General features: G+C 48.6%; 1 protein-coding gene across 1 annotated transcript in view; it reads right to left on the bottom strand.

Annotated features, from left to right (window-relative positions):
- The window catches only part of RNF144A (ring finger protein 144A), a 32,031-nt gene extending 9,115 nt beyond the window's left edge, over positions 1–22,916 (bottom strand). The window contains exons 1-5 of the mRNA XM_012639945.1: positions 22,776–22,916; positions 10,399–10,503; positions 10,189–10,249; positions 3,950–4,157; positions 176–323 (exon numbers count right to left, since the gene is read on the bottom strand). Of these exons, the coding sequence (XP_012495399.1) occupies positions 176–323; positions 3,950–4,157; positions 10,189–10,249; positions 10,399–10,503; positions 22,776–22,910 (657 nt within the window). The 5' untranslated portion in view covers positions 22,911–22,916. The remainder of the gene's footprint in view (positions 1–175; positions 324–3,949; positions 4,158–10,188; positions 10,250–10,398; positions 10,504–22,775) is intronic.
- Positions 22,917–24,194: the final 1,278 nt, after the last annotated feature.

Consider the following 24,194-nt stretch of genomic DNA (forward strand, 5'->3'; position numbering starts at 1 on the left):
ACTGCCTTCTGACATCATTGCACTCGATGGGCTAACACTTCCATAAATACAGTTACTTCTCTGTTTCACAGGAGTAACCTCTGAGCTCTTTAGGAAATGGCTGGTCCATTTTTCTCATCCCAAATCTAAACCTCAAAGCTAAATGAGGCCACCTTAAGCGGAAGGCCGTACTCACGTCCAGAGACTCCAGGCAGTACCAGCAGAAGGCGTGCTTGCAGTTCTTGCACATCATCTGCGCGCACCCCTCATCCCGCTCGATGTACACCTTGCACTTGGGGCACCGCTTGATGGGCGCGTCGTCCTCTTCCATTTTGAAAGCAGAACTGTGGGAGAAACGTCGTGAGGCTCTGGGCAGGGGCCTCCCGAGAGAGACCCAGCAGCACTGGCTGTGCTGGAAGCATTAGCTCAACTATAGAGACTGTTATAAAATCCAAGAAACCAAAGAAACGGAAACTTCAGAAAATAAATAAATAACCAAAACACTGCGAATCAGCCGGTTTGAGTTGGGGGGTCGGCGGGGAGGAGACCAACCTCAACACATACCTAAATTTAGACAAGTATAGACTAAATAAAATATGGCAAAAGGCTTATCACAAGGGCAGTATCTGAGTGATGACGTAACAGTCAAACAATAGATCATTATTCATATATATGTCTGTTTTCTGAAGGGTCGATAATAAATTGTATGCACTTTGCTATTATCAGAAAAAAATAAACACACATTATTTCCTTAGATAGATCTCCCTGGCTCGTCTTATAAAACTGGTTTCCTGAGGAGTCTGCTTAGGTCTGCAGTGGTCAGCAGCAAGGGCTTTAAGCCACGGTCAAGCGTAGGCTCTTCCACAAAACAGCTGCGCATCAACTCCCTGAGCCCCCGCTTTCTCGCCAGTGTGAGCGCAAGAGAAGATTCTGTACGGCAACAGTACAGTGTAGAGTCCAGCTTGTGTGAAGTGCCTGATAAAGGGTAGCGATTATTCAATGCTGCTAATACAAAGATAAGAGATATTTAGGTAAGACTACAAAAGGATGTCCGTCCCATGCGATTAATTTTAAAAAGACTACTTAAGAATATTCACGAAAGCATCTGGAAGAACAAATGATAAACTGTTAAGAGGCGTTATCACTGATTATGTGGGTGCATTCGCTATATTGTCTGAACCGGCTGCGTCGATCCAACACCACCAGGAGTAAAATGACTTCCCTTTGGGGCAAGCAGCCTTTTTGGAATTTAATACATTTATGAGTATACATTCACCAAAGTTGAGCAAATTCTGGCATTTTGCATGCATTCTGGCTGAAGGACCTCACATAAGCGTCACAGTCAATATAAAAATTAAATGCAGTTTCGCTTTAGTATGAATTTTCTGACAATTAGAAGCGAGCCTTCCTCCAGTTGAGGTGCATGCTCTGGCTGAGTGTGACTCTGTGCTGTCCACGAGCAGAAGGCGACAGGATAAGCACTAGCGAGGGAAGCAGTAACCCTCAGAGATAAGAGCACAGAGTCTTGAGGCAGAGGGACAAATCCTAGCTGTGCTACTTGTGTGTCATCTGTCCTAGTCTCTCATCTGCACAACAGACTGAGGGGGCTGCCAGCGTGGATCTCTGCAGGGTGTTGTGGGGATTAAAGAGTCTGCACGTGTTAAGTACAAACGCACAGGAGCCTGCACGGCAAGTATCAAACACCCAACAAAGAGCAGTTGTTATTCATATCATTACCCAAAGATGACAAAACTGTCTCCAGCTCAAATTCGTCTCCAACTGAAAAGCAAACTACAGACCAAGCTGGCCACACAGAATGTGATTTAGAATAAACTGAGGGTACTACAACGAGCAAATGAGATAGCCTGTGTGCAAACACCTCCAGAGGGACCCAGCACAGAGTTGGCTCTGAGGAAACCTTAACCCAGTTTCTTCTGAGACCGATTTTGATTCTGCAAAGAGCTACAAGTCATGAGGCACGAAATCCGGTGGTCAAGTTGGTTACCGGGTTGGAGAACATTGTTTTGGTTTGAAAGCCAGGTGTGGGCTTTAAGTTAAGAAACCAATTTTCTCATGTGACTCACAAGCTAATTTTGAAAGAAATGCTGTGAACAGTGTACACAGTGTCTCTTGGGGAGACTTTTCAAAACGGAAACAGTTTCAAGTTTTGGTGCACCGTGTCATGCATAAAAATGTGCACGGTACAGATGATGGCTTTCAAACATTTCTCGGTATCTGAATTACATTTAAAATTATTATTAATAACAACTCGTACTAGAAACTCAAATTTATTAAGGCAGACAGGAGTCTCCGACAGTCTAATCGCAATCGACATGGCCCGGATGCCTTTGAGGGGCAGGCAGGCAATGCTAATGAGCGAAGCTGGTCCGGTGGATAAAAACATGGCAAAGGGGAAGATTTAACCTTACAAAAAACCTCTACTACATGAAAAATAGCTGAGTGTCTTCTCAGTTACAAATGCCAGCTGACGGATGCTGCAGTTCCAGGGTGACGAGAGGGGGTGGTGAGGATGGTGGAGTTTGCGCCCCCATCCCATCCACGGAGGAGCCACAGCTCAGCCCCAGCTCAGGGTCAGCGCGTGGGAAGGTGGGCTCAGAGAGCCTGGATACTCAGACTTCCCAGAGAAGCCAGAAATTCCTATTTGTAAACTTCCACGAAATGAGATTTGTGAACTTTGATTGAACTCACCCTTGTGGCATGATTTAAATGAGACCAGAATGTCATGGATGAAGAAAAGCTAAGTCACCAGGCCCCAAACACTCACCACCCTCCATCTTAAGTTTCCAGGTGCAGAAGGCTCTAAGTACAAGGAGGGGATTCATGCTAGTGTCTGCCTGGCGTGGGCCAGGACACAGTCCAGACACACGCAGGCCCCCACGTCAGGAGCGTAGCCTGATGGCACCGCACCAACTGATGAACTCCACTGGCCAGGGTTGTAATCAATGCACGAGCTCAGCTGGAACAGAGGGGCAACCACCGACCTTGCCCTGGAACCCAAACGTTACAAAGGGGATGTGAGCCCGTCCGCAAGGGAGACAAGAAGTCTCTGAGAAAGGGGAGGGCAGAGTAGGCGGTTCCAGGCACAGGAACAATTGTGCATGGGGAGGAGACAGGGGCCCTGAGAGGCTCTGGGGCTGGAACACGGCATGGGATGGGGGCCGTTGCAACAGAAGAGAGGAAAATGGGGCCACTTGTGACAACACCCTTGGGTAGAGGCGGGTGCCATGGCACCCCTCTATTGGGAATGCAGCCCCCATAGGAACAGGGCAACTGCCTAGTGGAGCCACGTGACCTGCAGATTTTGTAGGATACAAAGGCCTGGATATTATCCGTTTCGTATGGTTCAACCTACTAAACCGTACAGTACACAGAGCAGTGCTGCAGCGTCCCCCTGGGCGAGAGGCCTGGCCATCTGGCCGTGGGGGCAGGAGGCAGAAACGCAGGAGTGTCTTCACATCTCCCTCCCGACAGCCTTGACATTTTAGAGAGACATAGCCACCTTGGCCTCGGGCAGCTGCAAACCTTTTTGGGGGATCCTTCTGGTAATTACGGCCTGTGCCCCCTACTCTTGTGCCTGTTCCTGCACCCCCACTTTGGACCATCTTCACCACGGTGGAGTCTCAGAAAAACTTCAGGTATCGCAGGACTCAAAACCCTGAACGGTGATCGGCCGTGGGTGCGCGTGTTGTCCCAGGCAGGCAGCGTCGAGCTCGGTTCTCATGCAACTTTCTATTTCCAGGGCCTTGCACAGGGCCTGGCACATAGTCGGTTTTCAAAAACAAACACACAAACAAATAACCACAGGCTTCAAAGGGACTCGAGGGGCAGCGTGTGTTGGGGCTGCCCCAGGCGCAGCCACATCCACCCCAGTGGCGCTCTCAGGAAGGAAGCGCCCCTCCTTCTCCCAGCCCGCAGCCCACGCCTCGGCAGCAGCTCGTGCAGAGGGTACCTGGTCTCCCCGGGGAGGAAGGTGACGGGCATGGTCTCTGGGCAGCCCTGGCCAGGGTGCCAGCTGGCTTTGCAGGTGGAGCAGAATTCCATGTGGCAGGCTTTGCACTGCACCGGCTGGGGGGTCTGCTGCCCCACGTCCTGGAGCTGACACACGGCCTGGCAGGTGGACACTGGGCACCACGTCCGACAGGGATCGAACAGCACCTCTGCCACAGGGAGACAAAAGGGAAAATCAAACTTGGGGGGCCAGAGGGTCTCGGGGGGGCCAGAGGGTCTCGGAGGTTCCAGGGGTGGGTGGGGGTAGGGTGAGTGCCTGCTCCCTCACCTCTGCTCCAGCCCCCCCCAGCTTCTCACCCCACACACAGGGGGCACAACAGACCTCCAGACAGCCCTGGTGTCCCTCCGGGATGCTGCTCCTGACCCTAGAGCACGCTTGGCTCCCTGGGACACCCCTGTTTGCCCCTGAGGCCCAGCTTGCAGCTCAGAGGCCTCTATACTCAGGAAAGCTTGGCCTGCCCGCCCGTCTGCGGTTTCTCTGAGCCCGCACAGACCACCACGAACCACGTTTCCTCCTCTGCCTCCCCCAGCGGACAGCTTCCTGCAGTGAGGCGGGTGCCTGCATCCCTACTCCGCACACCTGGCCCTGTGCTCAGCACACAGTCAGCACTCAGAAAGGAGAGAAAGAAGGCGCTTGAATTATTCTTCCAACCAAAGGGTTCATCTGCCTAAGCTTGTCTCCTTTCCCTAGTTTAATACATTAACTGCCATGCGAGTGGTATTCAGCCCACGCTAGTTTTGATCCCAGGGCCTCCTGAAGCAAAACCCTGCAGTTGGCTCATGAAAATCTTACTTGTTGATGTTCTCATTGTTACAATTAATATTGACAGTTTACATGGATTTTGTTGCATATAACTCATGCACAGAAGACAATAAAAAATAACAAATTAGAAAGGATCGTTTCGTTTTAATAAAACACCATGGCCCCAGGGAAAACTTTTTTCCCCTAGTGTGGCAGTCAGTGTGTTAAGTCTGAGCCGCGAGCTAATTACTACAGGAAACTCACCCTTCAAGGGCCAAGTTGCCCTCTAAATTGGAGCGCGAGACCCTAAGAAGCCCAATTTAATGGAATTAGGAAGTTTATTTTTAAAAACAGGATAGCATGACACGCCTATAGCTTCACATCCTTGTCCAGAAAGTGCATTTATTCAAATAGCCGGTACTGAGCGGCCCTTTGCTGTGAACCTGGCTATTCATTTCATTTTCAGTTTTGGCGACGCTGACTCCCCAAGGAGGGCATGGTGGGGAGGAGCCACGCGGAGCACTAAGGCTGTGCCAGAAAGCGACGGAGGCCACGGAGTCGGGCTGTTCCCAAAGGCCTTCGAGTGGGTCGCCGGCTCGTGAGCTTTTCAGCGGAGCCCTTCTTGGGAAGTCATCAGGACAAATGAACTTTCCTGGGAAAACTTGGGAGGCACCGAAACTCCCTTGCAAACTTCCTGGCCGTGCAGCCGGCAGGCTCAGCTCACCTGCATCACAAACGGGGTGCTGAGAACTGGGGCTCCGGGACGCGCTGGGGCTGTCCGTGGGCCACATCTCACCCACACACCCTGCCACAGGACAGCGGCAATTCAGTTACTCAGTCCCAGCCGGGGTGTCCTGACCATGCACACGCACACATACGTGTATGGCCCGTGCGTGTTTTACCACGGCCCCCAAATCGACGGGGACGCACAGTCAGCCCTCTAGGGAAAAGCTCGTGTCGGGTATCACCTTGAAAATCATCTAACCAAGGGTTGGTAAACTTTCTCTGTCAAGGGCCAGATAGTAATTATGTAAGTCTTTGAAGGCCGCGCAGTTTCTGGGTTTCGGTCTCAACTACTCAGCTTTGACGCCGTCGTGCAAAAGCAGGCACAGTGATCTGAAATGAACGTTCAGTAAAACTTAAATCACGGCAGCAGACCACGGGCTGCTAGATTGGCCCCCTGGCTGTGGTTGGCCGACTCCCGATCTCACCTAAGTAACCTCTGCCTTTTTCTTAAAAGGTGAATTAATCAATAGCACAAAGCTATCAAATTATTAGTTCTGGCAGAAGATTAAGAAGAACTTGATAAGAGAAAGGACTCTGGAGCTCAGGACACGTGTCCCTCTTTAACTGATCTTTGTCATGTTAACATAAAATCCCGAGGATGCCTAATACTGAGAGAAGGAATAAAGTAGCTCTTGTCTTATTCATTGACAGTTTCAGCGTTTGCTTTTCTAAGAAAGCTCCCAGCTGTCAGATCTGATGAGGTGGCTTTTGGGAAAACATAGTCGTGGTCTGTGGGGCACATGTGTGGGGGTAGATGCCTATGTCTCACCTGAGCTGAGGGGACACAGCAGAGCAGGGAGGGGGTGGCCCCGCTGCTCAGGTGGTCTGAGTCACCTCCCACACCCTCCCTGACTCATGCCCTGTGAATTCAGCCAACAGCTAGGCCTGCTACCTGTGCATGCTGTAGGGTGAGCCCGGCTTTGCCCCAGACGAGATAAGAGGTCCCGCACCCGCACGGCACCTGTCGCAAGCTCTGCAGGTGCAAGGTGCTAAACAACACATGATGCAGGCAGGGAAACCCTCAGCCTGTCTTCGCTTTCTTCCCAGCCTGGCACTGCGGTGAGGGCCGGATGGACTGTGGTCCCACTGCTCTCCCCGACCCTCCCCCGGCTCTGAGGACGCAGCGGACTGCCCGAAGCCCCGTCTCTTCATTGACGTGCCTGGCAGGTGCCGCCTCCCATCCATCTTCCTGGCACAAGAGGGGGAAAAGCCGTGACACATCCTCATCGTGAAGGGCCCATTATAGCATGGAGTGGAGAGCAGGGCAGACCCAGCTACGGTTTCCATGGGAACGACTTAAATTTGATGACTTTTGTCCTCACGGAGCTGTGACAGGGCACTGCCTGTACCAGGTGGAGAGATTCCCTATCGGAAAGGCAAAGGGCAAACACCTGTTCAATTTGCTGACCGCAAACATCTCCCCGTGCTGCCAGGCACCTCACACCTGTGAACACAGCCCTGGGGCTCGGGCACAGACTTCTACCGACATTCTACGTCTCCCTCTCCACGGCTGAACTCCGGCTGCGCGTGAGATGAAACCCAGTCGAAGAGAACATCCCCCGAGAGCAACGCTAGGAAGCTTTTCTTTTCAAAATCCGTATCTATCTCTCTATCACATATATGGCTAATAACATACATTATATATTCTATCCTGTATGGTACGTTGTATCTACAACATTGTACATGTGTATGTATATGTGTGTAAGACATATTTTCAGACAAAGCAAACAACACACTTTCTGGCACACCAGAAGAAACTAATCTCCAATCTCTCCAATCTCCCAAAGACATATTCATAATAGGTTAATTTCAGCCCTCTATTGAAAAAAGTCCAAGACTCTTTACAAAGGTGGTTTTCCTTTTTAAAAAGCAGATGCCTACTTCCTGAAGCACCAGGTAAACGACGCCCTGCGTGCTCACTCTTGCTGCACTGCCGGGCCTGGCGGGTGCCCTGGTACAAGACCGGGGTGGTGGCTTTGGTCCTGTTGTGAGACGGCCTCATTTTCGGGAGTTCTTATCTCTGGTTAGGCCTGATTACTGGTGGGTAAAACCAGCATATTCTTTCATCTCTCTGAGCTTTACTTTCTCTTAAAATGCAAAACGAAACAAGACCAGACTCCACTTCAGCCTTCATGCAAGCAGGCACTCTGCTGGGGCGGAAGACAAGACAGAGCCCACGTGCCCGTCTCTGGGATGGTGGAGCTTCCGGACAGACCCGCACAGACGCGAACATGCGCATCTCGGCACGGCTGGTGCGCAGCGTGGGCGTGGACAGTGCAGTGGAGGAGGCAGGGAGAGTGATCCACGCTGCCACTCTCCAAAGCCCGTCCCCGCCCCGGGCCCTGGATGGACCAGGCAGAGTAGGTGGCCTGAAAGGAAAACAGCTCCTCAGCCCCCTTTCCTGGCTTCCTGCTTGCCAAAGCCCCAGCCACAGAAGGGGAGAAGTTTACATTAAAATCAAGGCTGTTGTATCACAGGAGACATTCTAAGACTAAGTGGAGACAGTGTATGCAACTTAAACTAACCACAGGACTTTTTGGTAACTAAATGTTTGCAGAAAATCACTGAACTGTCTGAGTTTTCTTCCTGGGCATCCTTCACTGGCTGGATGTTAGAGGCACAGAGCAAGTCAAAATTTGCTTTTTGATCCCGTCTCCAAGCTCGTGCAAGGTGCTGGCTATAATCCACAGCTCTATTTTAGCTCTGACGTTCCAGCATTTCATCTAGACAGGTCTTAGTTGTATTAAGTCTGAATTCTTTTTTGTAAAAAAAAAAAAAAAAATTAACATGTAAAATGTTTTAAAGTGATAGGTTTGAGAGGTATTTTTTTTAAACCTAAGTAGGCTTCATGTTTATGCAAAAGGGAAAAAAAGCTTTTTGACTAAACCGAAGTACAAAAGAAATAAAAGTTAAAATTATTAGGCAGAAAAACTTAGCCAGTTGCATTTTTAAATTAAATTCAATGTCATACAAAGTTCATATTCTTATAATCCAAAAAACTGCCAGTTTTAGTCAAGATTCTCTCTGGAAAATATTTTTGAAAGAGCCTGAAAGTCTCAGCAACCCAATCAATCAATTTTATAGCTCTACATGCTGACTTTTGCACCAAGTAGCATTGTATTACAGCCATAAACTGCCCCAAAGCAAACGATATATGCCACTGAAATAAAGGAGCTCTTGAAAACAAACTTCAATGCCACCAAAAATGCTATTCAATGTTTTTTTTTTTTTTTAAGTTGGCTCCTATTATTTATTTATTTTTTTTTAGAGACAGGGTCTCACTGTGTTGCCCAGGCTGGACTCCACCTCCTGCGCTCAAGTGATCCTCCTGCCTCAGCCTCCGGAGAAGCTGGGACTACAGGGGCGCACCACCATGCCCGGCTATTGTTAATATTTCTCTAAAATATTAAAAACAAACCACTCTGACACTGAGCTAAACCGGGGTCTCTGGATACTTTCCTCTGGTCTGTTCTGCCTTCCAGCGCCATCCTGACAGGTTCTCATGCAAACATGCCCCCCAGGTTGCATCCCAGGGGTGAATCATCCCTGGTGCTGGCAGGGACCTGAGCACCAGTCTAGGAAGGGGTAGAGCAGGTGTCAGCGATCACAGACTAAGCTGAGAACTTGAGAGCCGGCACTCGGCGTCCTCACGGTGACGTCCTGCACGAGAAGCAGCGCCTGCACACACCTGTCCATTGGCTCTTCTGCAGAGGGGCCCGCGGCCCAGAGCATGTATGAAAGCGAGGCCAGAGAGAGTTCACAGGCTCTTTACAACATCATTGTGCGATCCTACACTGCTTCAGAGAGCAAAGACAGAGACCTCTCTTGGACGTTCAACACGTTTTAACACTTTGCAACACAATGACGGTAACACTGCTCTGTCCACCCTCACCAGCTGGGTCACGCCACACCGTTCTCCCCAGGGACCCCCGTGTCTGCATCAGGCCTGGCTCCGGCAAGGAGGGCTGTGCAGGACTCAGCAGGAGGGGTCACAGCTAAGGGTCAGGGCCTCTGGTCCCCAATCACCCATGGGAGTTAGAATCAGGGCAAGTCCGTTAGCCTCTCTGGGTATCAGTTTAACAGATAACGAGAAACTAGCCTCCCAGGATTGCTGTGGTACTTACTGGATGAGAGGCCCAATTATTCATTCAGCGCCTACTATCTAGGCCTGCACCACGTGGGGAGTCGGTGCAGACTGAACCCAACACTCACTGCTAGCAGGACGGCCGTCACTGCAGTTGCTACTACTCTTGTCCTCGGACTTCCTCCCACGCCTTCGTATCCTGCACATCCAGGGCCAGTCTAAGAGTTTAGCCTTCAAACTGCCAGGCCTTAACCCGGCTGAAGAATAATGCTGCGAGAGTCATCATCTTTAAGCCACCCCCAGAGGCCTCAATCCTCTAAACCAGTGCATTTCATGCATTCTTCCTGCTACCAAACAGACCACTAGCCAAGGTCTTCCAACTGTGAGCTAGCTGTTCAGAGAATTCAAAGTGTCAGCTGAATTCCAGAAGTTCAATTCGTATCAACTGTTTCACTCCTACTGCAGCCTTTTCACTCCTATCAAATGACAGATAATCACATCTACCAAAAGAACTCCCCCCAAAGTTATCCACCTTCTGTTACAGGAATCACAACACCAGGTCACCTACCTCTTTCAAACTGTAGCTTTTTATATCTTTGCATAATTTCAGCCGCAACCATGCACTCAATCTAAGAGAAAAAATACAAACAAGAGTTATAACATGCTGAAAGCCGGAATATAATGCAACATAAACCTAAACAGAACCCACACCGCCCTGAGAAGCTAAGCAGGGTGCACTAGCATCCATCGGACAGACCCGACTGTTCATTGCACGTGCCTCGTTCTCCTGCAGGTGGCCCTGTTTAGGGCAGGCAGCATCAGGGCAGCTAATTGCAGTCTCTAATCCTTCTTTGATCAAGAGCTCAACGTATTGTTTCAGGCACTGAAAGAAAAACAGAGACATGTCTGTAAACATCTTTCTGTCCTTAATGCCACAGAAATAGTAATGCATGAAAAAAATGGCCAAGCACAGTGTTCCATCACAGTTTTGTATTTTCACTGTGCAGCCCACAGCAACACCCCGATTCGAGGTTTAGAGCTTTTATTCATTCAACAGATATTTAAGGGGTACCTATTCTGTGCCAGGGACTGTATGCTGGTTTGCAAAGTTAAGGCTGCGGGTTAGATGCCTGCGCACACCCTCAGCACACACAAAGCCAATAACTGTAACAGCAAGAAGAAAGGCAGCAAAGGAGGCTGGGAAGTAATATTTCTCAAATGCATATGAGATGTCAGGCACCATACTAAACTCTTTATCTTCCATTGTCTCATTTAATCCTTGGGACATTTTTAAAAGAAAGGTATGACTGTTCCATCTTTCAGATGTGAAAACTGAGTCACCAAAGAAGGAACTTGCTAGCTCACCCAGATAGTAAGGGCAGAGCCTGGATTCGAACCCAAGCTTGCTCAGCTGAAATGCCCATGCTCTGCTCTGCCAATGTACACTTGGCACTCCTCATTGGTGACTTACCTGCCAATTACTGACCGCCAGCCTTACCTACTTGGGAGTACTGCTTGAAATCTGAAGTGAGTCAAAAAAGATCAAGTGGGGGATACAAAATACAGTGAACGCACAAGATTCCGCGTCCTTTATCGGTACCGATTTACTCTTGCTTTACAGAGTCTGCTAGTTTTGGAAATCTAGTGTTTCCTTGAAAAGCACATTAAAAATAGCAATGGGAACACAAGATATGGCTTTCCCCACATAGGCTCATTACCAAAAGAGACTAGAGTCAAACTTTGAAGTGCTTATGCAAGAACTCAAAGAACATGGGAAAATGAGGCCATTCGTGCAGGGAAAACAATGTAAAACATCTCAACGGCATCCCCAAATCAACGTTAAATCATAGTCCTAAATCCAAAGTTCGTAATAGCAACATTACTATAATAATACTAAAATATTATAATGAGAATTCATTAAGAAAAGCCCATAAGCTTTTGTGAAGCTCCTACCTTCTCAAAAAAAGCATTATTATAAGAACGTACAGTTATTATTATTGAGTGGGCCTAAACTGAAATCCAACTGCAATTCCTACTACTTCTATGTTTAGAACAAGTCTATTTCTCTCTCTGACTGCCATCCTCATTCTCCTGATCTTCAATTTTGGGTAGTTTAATTTACCGTGCAGTACAGTAGTAAGAATTTTATGCAAGGAAAAGAGTCTAGGAGGACACATGAAAAAGAGTATGTGCTTGATACATAAAGACTAATTTAATCTAAATGGGTAATTCTCCCTATTCGAGCAAACCAGAATATTTCATTTATTAAACACTAGATAGCAATCTTTTTTTAGAAAATAGAAATCAAGGCCATCCTCAGAAAGAGTCGTTTCCCAAAGCTTTTCTCAAAAGCTGTAACTTCATGTACACACCGTACAGCTGGTGGCTCTCAGCTGAGGGTCCCGGGTGTCAGCCTGGGTTCCCGTGGGGCCCTGACAATGATAGTGGCCCTGAATTTAGATCATGCACAAACACACCTACATTTTGCCAATCCCAGGTTTATAGAGAGAGTTTCCAGAGCAGTGAGCACGGATGAGCCCAGTCTTGGAGTTTCATTTGAGGCACAAAACGGTAGTTTACAGAGATAAATGCATTAAAACCAATGCAAAGGCCTTCCCTAGAACACGGAGGGGAAAGCCAGAGAGAGGCAGATGGTGAGGAAAAGAGAGGAGTCACAGCCCGGCCCAGGCAGCCTTAGCTGACCTGCTACCAGGAAACGCCCCTGTGGCTTAGTGGCATGGTGCAGTGCTGCACCCGTGGGCTGTTTTCAGCTGGCACGTGAGTGGAAGGTCCTATTCATGGCCGAGTGCAACATGATGAGGGAGAAAACCTTGGCTTTGGAGCCAGGTGGACTCAAGCAACCCTTGTCCCTCTAGTCAGAGGCCATGAACTAGTTACTTGATAAGTTTGAACCATGGCTCCCTCCGTAAGAAAGTAGGGATGGCCGTCTTGCTAGGCTTTTGTGACAGAAAGGAATAAAGTAGATAAAAGCACCTGGCACAACACCTGGTGTACAGCACCAGGTAAGGAAACAGTGGCTGTTGTTCTCTCCCATTTGTCTATCTGAGTGATGTTTCTTACAGTAAATTATACACATTAAAAAAAAAAAAAAACCCAAAACCTTAGCAACAAGATCATTATTTTACTTTCTATAATCAAGTTTGTCTAAATAGAGTCTCTGGAGGATACTTAAATGTCTTAAACCTGTGGTCCCCAACCCCAGGGCCACGGACCGGTACCAGTCTGTGACTTGTTAGCGACCGGGCCGTAGAGCTCCACTGCACCCCTCAACTCCCGTCCGTGGAAAAATTATCTCCCATCAAACTGGCCCCTGGTGCCAAAAAGGTTAGGGACCACTGCCCTAAACCAATACAATGCTGAAAACTTTCACGATATTGTGCAGAGCAGCATATAATGATAGAACATTATTCTTTCTAAGTGGCAAAATACAACTGGTGTGAAACATACACCCTGGGGAAGTCTTTAAACATCATTTTCCAAGAGCTTGCACATGGCAACAAGTAGTGAGTCGTGTCTGGCTGAAAGCTACCCACGAGTGAACATTCTATGTCATCAGAATGCATCTATTTGTGCAATTCGCAAAACGATTATGTTCTGAGAACATCAATTTGTCCACTCTATAAAGAGAGATGAGGATCCGAGGGCCTGACCCCGCATCCATCAAAAACAAGCCCAGTCTTCTTCCAATTATAAAGTGGGCCATGACTCGCAAGCTATGCTCTTTAATCTAATAGCAGCAAAAAGATGTCTTGAAATGAGCAAAAAAAAAAAAAAAAAAAAAAGACAAAAGGTAAAAAACGACCGTAAAAATATACGGTCTAAAAGCAGATACTGATACATTTTTCTACTATCATATTAAGTGCAGATATCAGTAATCAAATGCCTTCTAAGTACCAGACGCTGCGTTCATCACTTTACCTATGTCAGCGCAATAAACACGCACAAGAATAGTATGAAGTTTTATAGAGGAGAAAGCCAAGGTTCAGGGAAGTTCAGAACCGGCCCAAAGTCGTAATGTTCAAGCAGAGGCACCAGGACTCAACCCCATGTGTGCCTGATTCCAACGTGGGTGAGGGTTTTTTTAATTTGTTTTTTAAGTTTTTTACTTACTTTCTCCTCAATTAAGAAATCTTTCGAATGAACATGTTTGGAAAACTAATGTATAATGTGAGGACTGAAGTTAACACAACTGCATTGTATCAGGGATTTCTGTCAAATAAGTAGATTTGAGCTGCTCCTGTTACCAAAACAAAGTAACTACGTGAGATGATAGATATATTAATCTACTTCACTATAGCAACCATTTTACTATCTGTATGTATCCCTAACATCACGTTGTAACCCTCAACTATACGTAATAAAATTTATTTTACAAAACTCGTTCATAAGCAATTATGTACTAAGTATTTTCTGCTACCTCATAAAGTTATTTGTAGAACAAAGAATTGTATGCACTTTAAGCTGGCAAAGTCTGAATCACCCCAGAGCCAATCTCCTCTACCTGTTCAAGATGCTGCAAATGCAAAGATGACCCCAGACATCAAGATCCTCCCGCACAGCCCGATGTGGGGAAAAGGTGGTCCGCACATCACTATGACAACACCCGGTGCTCAGTGCTCGAATGGGGCCCCTGTGTTGGGGGGGTGAGGCTCTAACCTGCCACCATGGGGCAGAGAGGAGGGTCCCACTGGAGTGCGGTCAGGGAGGGCAGCCCGGAGGTAAAAAGCCAGCCAGAGGGACAAAGGCATTCCAGGAAAACAGGCATCAGCCGTCCAACAGGAAGAGGGGGGCACGAGCCACAGAATGTTCCAGGCATTTCATTTTCCACGTTGGCTTCCAACCCTTTGAAACCTGATGAGGAGACGGCACTGCTGATTTGCTAACATCCCTCCAGTGCGTCAGAAGTTTCTCGCCAAGGAGCAACAGGCCACAGAGACGTATCTGCCTGGCCCAAAACTACAGCAAATCTGAATTTTGTCTGTTTTTTTCACACGAAGGCCTGTTGGCTACCGATGACCCTAAGAGCAGGAGACAATGCCCAGAAACTGCACTCAAAGGTGCTTATCGGGGACCCACAATTCACAAACCCACGCAGGCAGGTCCGAACTAAAGCAGCAGCACCCCACGAACGGTGTGCAAGGAGCAAGGACCCTGGAACTGCAGGGCTGGGCTTGAATCTCGGTTCACCCACTTACCAGCCATGTGGCTTGAACAAGGGCCGTCGCCTCTCAGAGCCTGGTCCTAATACTGTGGGATAAGCTTGGCAACCGAAAAACAATCACACCACAGCTCCAGTGCCCCAGAGGCAGTCGTGCTCCAGAACATTCCTGACAGACACCCGAGTGTGTCTCTCAGCCTTTCTAGAGCCATCAACAGTCGATCATCTGTTCATGTTTCTCCTCTACTTGACGGCAAGTTCTTTGAAAGCAAGACTGTTTGTTTATCCTTCTATTCCCAGTCCCTAAGGCGTGCTGGTAATTACCGAGAGATGAATCCATGCTACATAAATAGACAGATGGCGGACGGATGGACGTGTAGCTGAGCGGAACATCCACGGAATCACCGGACACCTGGTGGCGCCTCCCCTCCCGCCTCAGCAGAAGATCTGGGCCCTGAGACAGGCGTGCCGTCCGCGCCGCTGCTGCAGGGCAGGTGGGCTGGCGACCCTGGTCCTCTGCACAGGACGGAAGGCTGAGCCATTGCCTGCAGTACCGTCGTCAGGAGGCCGAGGCAGGACCTCAGCACAACCTCACAACCTCAGGAGGACAGCGTCCCAGGAGGCCCCCAGCAACTCTCACCGGGTGGCCTTGGGAACCCGGAGCAAACCTCCCTGCCCGCGGGACTCCACTGCCCACTTAGAGGAGCCGTGCACACCTCACCCCACTGCGGCCAGGGCGGGAGGTGACGACTGTGAACCTCTGCAGCCCTCACAGCCGCTCACCTGGCGGCTGTGACTGCGGACGCACAGTAAAGACATGGACCGCGGGAGGTTTGGTGTCACATGCTCTTTCAAGAGCCCTACATGGCAAGTTGTCAGTTGTGAGCCTGTCACTTATCTGAGATTTTTAGGTCAACTCAGCCGGCCAGCACCAAGCACCTGCTTTTCGGGGGCAGGCGCGCCAGAAGAGCGCTCGCGCCACGGCCGCCGCGACTCCCAGGAGCACACACGGCGCAGGGCTGAGGCAGGTGAGCGCTGGCTATGGAGGCTGTTTATCCAGGGTCTTGACTGAGTCAACGGGGAAGAAACTGTCCGTCCCAATGCTGAGTCCGTCCAAGACAAAGAACTGTCAGGAGAAAGGGATGCCGGCTCGACAAGCAGTGGTGAGCTCACAAACAGGCGTCCAGGCCTGGGCGGCCTGCAGGAAGCACGTGGTAAGAAATGCGGCAGTGTCGAGGGAGGCGGGCCATCGTGGCTGGGGGTGGGGAGACACCTGTATCATCACGTAGCTGCGTCCTAAGAATCTGCTCTGGGCAGTGTGAGGGCCTACGGGGCAGGGAGACCAGCTCAATGGTTCAGACCACGGGCTCTCAGTCAGGTCACTGTGTCACCAGGCTTCAGGCACAGCTTGCAGCCTACGCCACGGTCTATTAAAGCTACCATCAAAGCGGGGACGTTCCCGAGGAGGCGGCCACGGACAGAACACAGGAGGCCGCTCGAGGTTCTCACAACTGCCTGTGCTGAGGACTGGGCCATGGCCACAGCAGGAGTCCACTATTCCATCCCTTTGACAAATATGTTTGTGTGTGTGTGTGTGTGTGTGTGTGTGTGTGTGTGTGCAAATTCGGGTATGTGAAATTCTTAACAGCATTTCAATTCATCAACATTACAAGTTAAAAAAAGAAGAGCCCATTTTAACGCAGGGAGGGAGCGCACTGGAGCCAGGCACGCCTGGCAGGCTGTCTGTGGCGGGCCGTTCCATCTTCCTGAGCTGCTCTGTCCTTTTCACAAGCGGCAGGTTCTGCCTGTGTCGCATACTTCACAGGTTCTCACGGAGAGTGAGATGATGCAGCAAAGGCAGCTGGTATACCATGGCCATCAACAAATGTTACCCCATCCTCATTTATCGATGAGATGCCTGGACTCTCTCATCTCTCAACCTCCCAGACCCCAAGGAGAGGCCTGGGGTCTGTGTCCCCTCCGAATCCCAGCCTCTCTGGCTCCCCGTGGGGCTTTGGTCTCACACAGGGGGTCGATGACCCCAGGAAGGCCCTTAGTGGCCACCTCACAGGTGACAAACACACCACTCTCTCCCCAGGCTTTGAGCGCATCTCTAGGTAGTCCAGAGCACTCTAGTCCCTGCCAATCACAATCACGTGCCGGGCAACACGGGGACATATTCTGAGAAACACATCCATGGGCGATTTCCTTGCATGAACATCATCATGTACGCTTGCACACACCTTGGTGGCACTACACACCTAGACTGTGTGGCATGACCCGCTGCTCCCAGGCTACGAACCTGCCAGCATGTGCAGAATACTGGAGGCAATTTTAATACAGAAGTCAGCATTTGTGTATCTAAACACAGAAAAGGCACAGTGAAAATATAGTATAAAAGATAAAAAATGGTACGCCTATATGGGCACTTACCACGAGTGGAGCCTGCAGGACCGGAAGCTGCTCTGGGTGAGTCAGTGAATTAGTGGTGAGCGAATGTGCAGGCCTAGGTCACGCCTGTCCACTGCCGTAGACTTTATAAACACTGGACACCTAGGCTACACTAAATTTATAAAAAATATTTTTCTTTTTCAGTAGTAATAAATTAACCTTAGCTCTCTGTGACTTAACTTTATAAACTTTAAAAATGTTTAACTTTTTGACTCTTTTGTAATAACACTTAGCTTAAAACACAAACACATTGTACAGCTGTACAAAAATATTTTCTTTCTTTAAATCCTATTCTATGAGCCCTTTTTCTATTTAAAATTTTTCTTTAAATTTTAAGCTTTTTTTGTTAAACACTAAGATATACGCACATTAGCCTGGGCTTACATAGGGTCAGGATCGACAATATCCCTGTCTTCACCTCCACGTCTTGTCCCACCGGAAGGTCTTCAGGGGCAATAACACGCACGGAGCTGTCATCTCCTGTGATAACAACGCCGTCTTCTGGATACCTCCTGAAGGACCTGCCTGAGGCTCTTCCACAGTTAACTTATTTTTTTTATGAGTAGAAGGAGTATACTCTACTATAATGATAAAAAGTATAGTACAGTAAATCCTAGGGGAAAGGAATTTCTCAGCTCTACTATAACTTCACGGGAACACCGTCATATACGTGGTCTGTCACTGACAGAACGGTGTGGTGTGCCACGTGACTGTGTGTCACTGTTACGCTTTAGAAACCAGTGAAACCTTAGCAAAGCCCTCCCAATCTGGTCCTATCACTGCATGACACCCTTTTCCTTTGCTGGCCCCCACTGTGGGGGCTCTATCTGTTCACCCCTTCTCCAGGGGCTGGTTCAAATGACCTCCAAAACCTTCCTGGATAGCGCCAGGTGGAACTCACTGCTCTCTCTGTGCTGCGCAAACTTTATCTACGCTGCCAATGCAGCACTTCCCACTCCAGGGCATCCCAACACTCACCCGTATCTCCCTGGGACCAAGGGATCAGGGAGGACGAGGTTTGTATCCAGGGCACTTGGCCCAAGCCAGGTGTTCAATAAGGGTTGAAAAATTAAAGGAATAAATATCCACTATGTACATGAACAAGCACACACTGCACAGTACACGTAACACAAAGCTAACAGGGATACAAAGTGCAAGCGAAGGCCATCCCTGAAATCAGCTTAATTTCCAGGTGAGGAAATGTAACTTGTTTCCTAATAAGTTGAATAACCAGAAGCTTGGAGTTTACATAGCTTTCTTTCCCGCAGCTATGTGAATTCACCTGGCACGCTAGGTGAACAGCCTCGTCAATGCACAGGAAGAAAAGGAAATGAGACTTGTGTTACTTACCATCGGGCATGTGGCTGGTCAATACTTTATACACATTATCGCATTTAATTTGTTTATGAAGTTGATCACATTTTAGAGACGAGGAAACCAAGGCTCAGGGAAGTTAAGCCTCTTGCTGAAAATCACAGTTAGCAGGTAGCAGAGGCAGAACAAAGACCTGAGCCCAAATCCCAAGGCCTTGTTCAGTCACACAACTCAATCAAGCAGCTGGCCCAACTCTATTTACACTGCTAAGGGTTGCTTTTATTACAGTCACACATTCTGGGTGGAAAAGATTTTGCCTACCAAAAGTTACATTTTTAAGTAATAATTTTCCATGCTTATCAAAACCCTATCATCTCGGTTCTAATGGCAAAACTCTTACTCACCAATAAATAGCTATTATCAGAATAGATGTAATTCTAGCTCAAAGTACACAAAAAATATGTATGTGTGTGTTTATACATGCATTTTATGTTGGGCTTATTTAACCTTATGGTTAAAAAATAATTTTCACTAGACTTTGAGGACTAATAGAAAAGGAGACACTTCCACCTGCCCAGACAACTGGGGCCTGTGAATTGAGGTAGAGCCACAGCACCTCACTTTCTGAGCCTCACGTGTACCCATCTTTGTGATGAGAGTATTATCTCTAATTTTATTAACAGAAGGTGTCATACTAGACACAACTCTGTCAGCAGTAAAAAAACATACATATTCTAAGTAAAACTATAAAATGCCACAAGTATAAATAAGTGAGCCCAAAATGGCTCTAATGTGTCCCATTTTAGCTTAAAACATCACTTACATTTTAGATTTTGGTCCCTAAAGAATCTCCCAGGCCACCCTACACACAGGCTCAATCCCTGATGGATAAAACGATCATGAAATTGGCTCTCATGGTAGGACTGGAGCCGCCTCATTTTGACTTAAATGTCAAAAACCCTTTCTCTCCCTCCAGTACTTCAGCACAGAAACTGTTGGTTATACTTAGATGTCACACTTTTGCACACAGATGTTCAGCTTTACATTCGGCCGTTTAAAGTTTGGTTTCACACCCAGCCAAAATGGAACCATTTGTGATATCTGGTAGCCCCCGTGGCCTCCCAATTGCCAAAGCCGTGCATAGCACCCGGAACCTGTGTTCAGACCCCCAACGAATGCAGACTTTCCGCGACCTCCCCAGAATCACAAAGACGACCTCTGAACTTGGGCTAAAGTCACAAGGCACCCTGCAAGGAAGGAAGGGCCATGGGAACATGCTCAGGGCAGCGCCATATGAGTAACTGGTAGGCAAACATTCTCCATCTCAAGTTAGTTTGGGAAATGCAGGTTAACGCGCAGTTGTCTCTAGTTGTGGGATCCTCCGTGCTTCCCGCCTGCTCTTGGCCACCCGGAATGTCTTGGTGGCAGTGCATGTGGCAGGGGGACAGGGACAGACACGCAGTATCTAGCAAACTCACTAAACTACAAAAATCATTTTCGAGTGCACCTTTTAAGACAAATGTTCTTCAGAACACACGCATGGGGAAAGCTGCCCAAACCCTTTTTCTATTCCTGCCATTCGAAACCCAAACTTAGAAGCCAAGTGAGAAGGAACCAGGCCTGCTGACTGCCTGCCACGTGACAGGTACTTTACATATGTTCCTCCATCTGAACTTCCAGGCAGCTATTTCTGGCTCCATCACACAGGTGGGGTAAACGAAGCTTCAGGTCAGAAGTAGAGCTGGCATCTCGGCGCGGGGACACCTGATCCAACTGCCAGCCGCGCTTCCCCTCCGGCCCCTTCTTCCTTGAGAAACGTTTACATCAGCACTTAACAGTGATTCTGCAGTGACGTTTATTTTTTTAAAAGTGCCTCCCTCCAGTCTCACACTGCTTTCTAACTTCCCATGTCTGTCCCCCAGGGAAAGGGCAGGTGTGGCTCCTCTGGCCACAGCACCTGGGCTCCTCCCACAGCTTGGGGTGACCTGGAGCCTACACAGAAGAGAAGGCATGTGACAGAAGGGACCACGGCAGCTGGACACCTTCTCCCCTCCTCCGCCTGCCAGCACATAGGTGATTGCTTCTCTTCATGCTACAGTGAGCCGCAGACAGAAGCTGAACTACTTTCAACATTTTAGTTTTTAATAAACAGCTGTGGAAAAAAAATCACAAGTCTTTCACTGTCCGTTGGTACTCCCAGCGCCCCTGTTTGAGAAAACAATGCTAGCTAGCTTCTTCCTTTCACAGCCATTGACTTAAATCAAGCTTTTGGTCCAAATTAAATAGCTCATTTGTTTTTGCTAGAATTCTCTAGACACAGAAAACAAAAACAAAAACAACAAAAACGGAGGCCTTGGCAAAAAGGCCAGGAAGAACGGAGTATTTCAAGGGAAAGACACAAACCAGGACCCCTGGCAGCAGGCAGGTGACAGCGGACACAGCAAACACACCCAGGGGACTTCCGCCAGAGGGGGGTCTATCCAACCCACCCCCGCAGGCAAGAGGGGCGATTTGCACAGAGCTGGTATGTCATCCGCCTCTGCAGGCTGGGCCGTCCTAGCCCACCTGGAAATGGCAAGGAGCCCTGCTTGCTGTGTTCATTGGAGGGAGGTCCTTCCCCAGCTCAGAAAAACGTCAAAAGCAATTTCCCTTCCTCCAGGTTGAAGCTATTTTCCTGGGCCTTTAATGAGGCACTTTTCTTGGATGTCAACCACGGCATCGGGATCAATCCACTTCACTTCAATCCCTGAGCCTGTGTTGATTAGCTCTTCTGAGTCCTGCACTAAACTAGGGGCTTGGGGGATAGAGAATGAGCCAGAAATTCTTCTGTCCTTAGGAGAGTCGGAGCACCATGAGCCAGAAGCCAAAAGACGCAGACGGGAATGCTTGTAAAGCTCCGTCTCCCTATCTGTAAAACGGAGAAGAAAATACTCACTGTGCCCACAGCCCAGGACCATGTGGCACAAATGAAATGAAGGCTGCAAACACGGGCAAGAAGGAGCAAGGCGCCTAGTGCAGAGGGAAGAAAGACAGTGACAGATTCCAATCAGACGCGTGACCAGTTCACGGGCAGGCGTCCACATCGCCCACACGCAACAGCGGTTAGGTGCAGAAGCAACTTTTTTGCTTTTTATAATCGGAAGAAAGGTTTTCTTCTTTTCTGTACTTTTTAAAATGACAAATGTGGTATTTTATTTTTTAGCTTTATTAAGGTATAATTGACACATAAAAATGGACTATATTTAAGGTGTACAATGTGATGTTTTGATGTATGAATACATTATGAAATGATCACCACAATCAAGCTAATTAAATATCTGTCACCTCACATAGTTACCATTGTGTGTGTGTGTGTGTGTGTGCACATGCGTGTGTTGAGAACACTTCAGATCTATCCTTACATACAACACAGAATTCTTAACTCTAGTCTCCATGCTGTACGTTAGGTCTCTGGAACTTATTCGTCCTGCATAACTGAAACTCTGTCCCTTTCACCTACATCTCCCCAGTCTCCATAAGCCCTGGTAACTACCACCCTACTTCCTGCTTCTATAAATCCACTCTTCTTTTTTCCCATTCTCTGAATGGGAAGAAAAACCAAGTAAAATTCAATGAGATTAACTGAAAGTAAACCTTAAACACTCCTTTTTTCTTTTCTGATGGATACAATTTGGGGCTTGAGTTCAACTCAAACCTCAAACTTCTTGAGTTAGAAGACCCTATACTCATTAAGCCCCAAAAGAACATTTACTCTGCCTTAAAAAAATTCAAATGTGACTTTAAGACGTCTACATTCCAGCTTAGCACTAAACCAGTGAACGATGACACTAATAACTGAATGTTCTAGCTACACACAGTCACCAGGTTGGCACTGTTATAATCCCAGGCATGTGATTATTATATTAAATTTAAAACGAGGTGTGGAAAAGCTTTTGCTGTCTAGCAAGGGGAACATTTGCTACGATAAGTGTTCTTAAATTGTGTTACTAGCCTGTAAAATTCCGTCTGAGGGACTGCCTTTGCACACAAGTAACTGTAATGGAAATCTTCTGCCTTGGGAGTCTGCCCGGCTGGCAGAAAAATTATTCCAAGAACTGTGTAAAGGCCTCAAGAAGGAGACTCCATGAGGTTTGCTTGGTGTCTCTGAAAACGAAAGCAAAAACCTACTCCCACAATTATTTAGACATGCATTTTCAACCAGAAAGACCAACCAGAGTACAGAAGATGCACTGGCACTGGGCTATGGTCGTCATCTGCTCCAAGGGATACTCCCCGAGACACAGCTTGCAAGACACCAGCGGGTCAAGGGCCAGGTCCCAGGTGGGCCGGTACCTTGCTGTGGTCATCGCAGAGCAGTCTGAAATGAGAGAAGCACAGACAGTCAGATCTCCCCGCCTCGGCCTCCACCAGGCACATGGCAGGGGTCTTGTCTCTCGGCTGCAGCAGGGCCCAGGGTGGTGGCCAGGTGACTGCTGATGGGCCAGAGGTTTCACACGAACTCATTTGGGTCCTCTGAGAACTCTGGACCAGGGCTCCCTAGACTGGGTCTGTGTGTAGTCCATTTACCATTCTGATGGTAACTCGCATGCCTGCCCTCAAAACGGCAAAGGGCTTACCCACTCCCCCAGCCTCCCACCCCCAACCAAAACCCACATGCATTTAGTGAGACACCTGCCCACCAAGCACATAGCCCAGGACGGCAAAACTTAGCAACCACGGAACAGAAGCTTTTGTTACAATAGTGATAGCTTGGGTTTAACTGTTCTCCAGTGTTAGAGACACTCGGTGAACATGAGGACGAGCCTGGGTAGAAGAGTCAGAAGAGCTCGGTGGGAAGGAGGAGGCTTGAGTTTAGAGCGGATGTCACACATCACACAGGTGAAAAGGAGGCAGATATCTGAATGGGGGAAGAAATAGCCTAGCATCATTCCCCAGAAGACAGGGTGCAGGGGCCAGAGGGGACAGCAGAGCCAGCCGTGTGCTTTGAGGTCAGGCAGAACCACATTCCCAAACTCCCTCTGCCCGGAACAAGCTCAGTGACTTAACCACGACCAGCCTCCATTTGCTCATCTATATGATGGCTACATAATCCATCTCACGTGGCGCTGGAAGGATTAAGAGAGACCACACAAAGGGCCTGCCACACACAGCACGTGCTCAGTGAAAACCCGTTCTCCCCTTCCCTGCGGTGTCTCCTACAGCCGCGGTTTACGCCACTATGAGAAAGAGTCTGACCGCGCCACATGCTCTGTAGTTGGGTGTTGGATCTTACTGTCATTTGTGCCGGTGGCCCCTAAGGTCAAGGCGTTGCCCTGACTTTTATTTTACATTTACATTCCTTTCTCAAGTTTTGCACTCACAGCTCACTGTGTGTCACTGAGCAACGTCAGTTAGGACAAGCCACTTGCCGAATTCTCTGCGGGGCACCCCGGGAGGAAGCCTGCACCACCCTAGAAACCGAGCAAGCAGACAAGACGCACGCGAGGAATGTGAGAGGCAGACGCGTGGCAGACGGCAGTGGGGAGCCTGACGCCAGGGCCCAGGCGCGTGAGGGGCGACGGAGGTGGCCTGGAACCTGCGCTGGAAATCAGGGCAGGTGACCCACACCCAGGGCAGGCATCGGGCAACAG

The sequence above is a fragment of the Propithecus coquereli genome, unplaced genomic scaffold (assembly GCF_000956105.1).
Source record: "Propithecus coquereli isolate 6110/MARCELLA unplaced genomic scaffold, Pcoq_1.0 Scaffold145, whole genome shotgun sequence".
Lineage (NCBI taxonomy): Eukaryota > Metazoa > Chordata > Mammalia > Primates > Indriidae > Propithecus > Propithecus coquereli.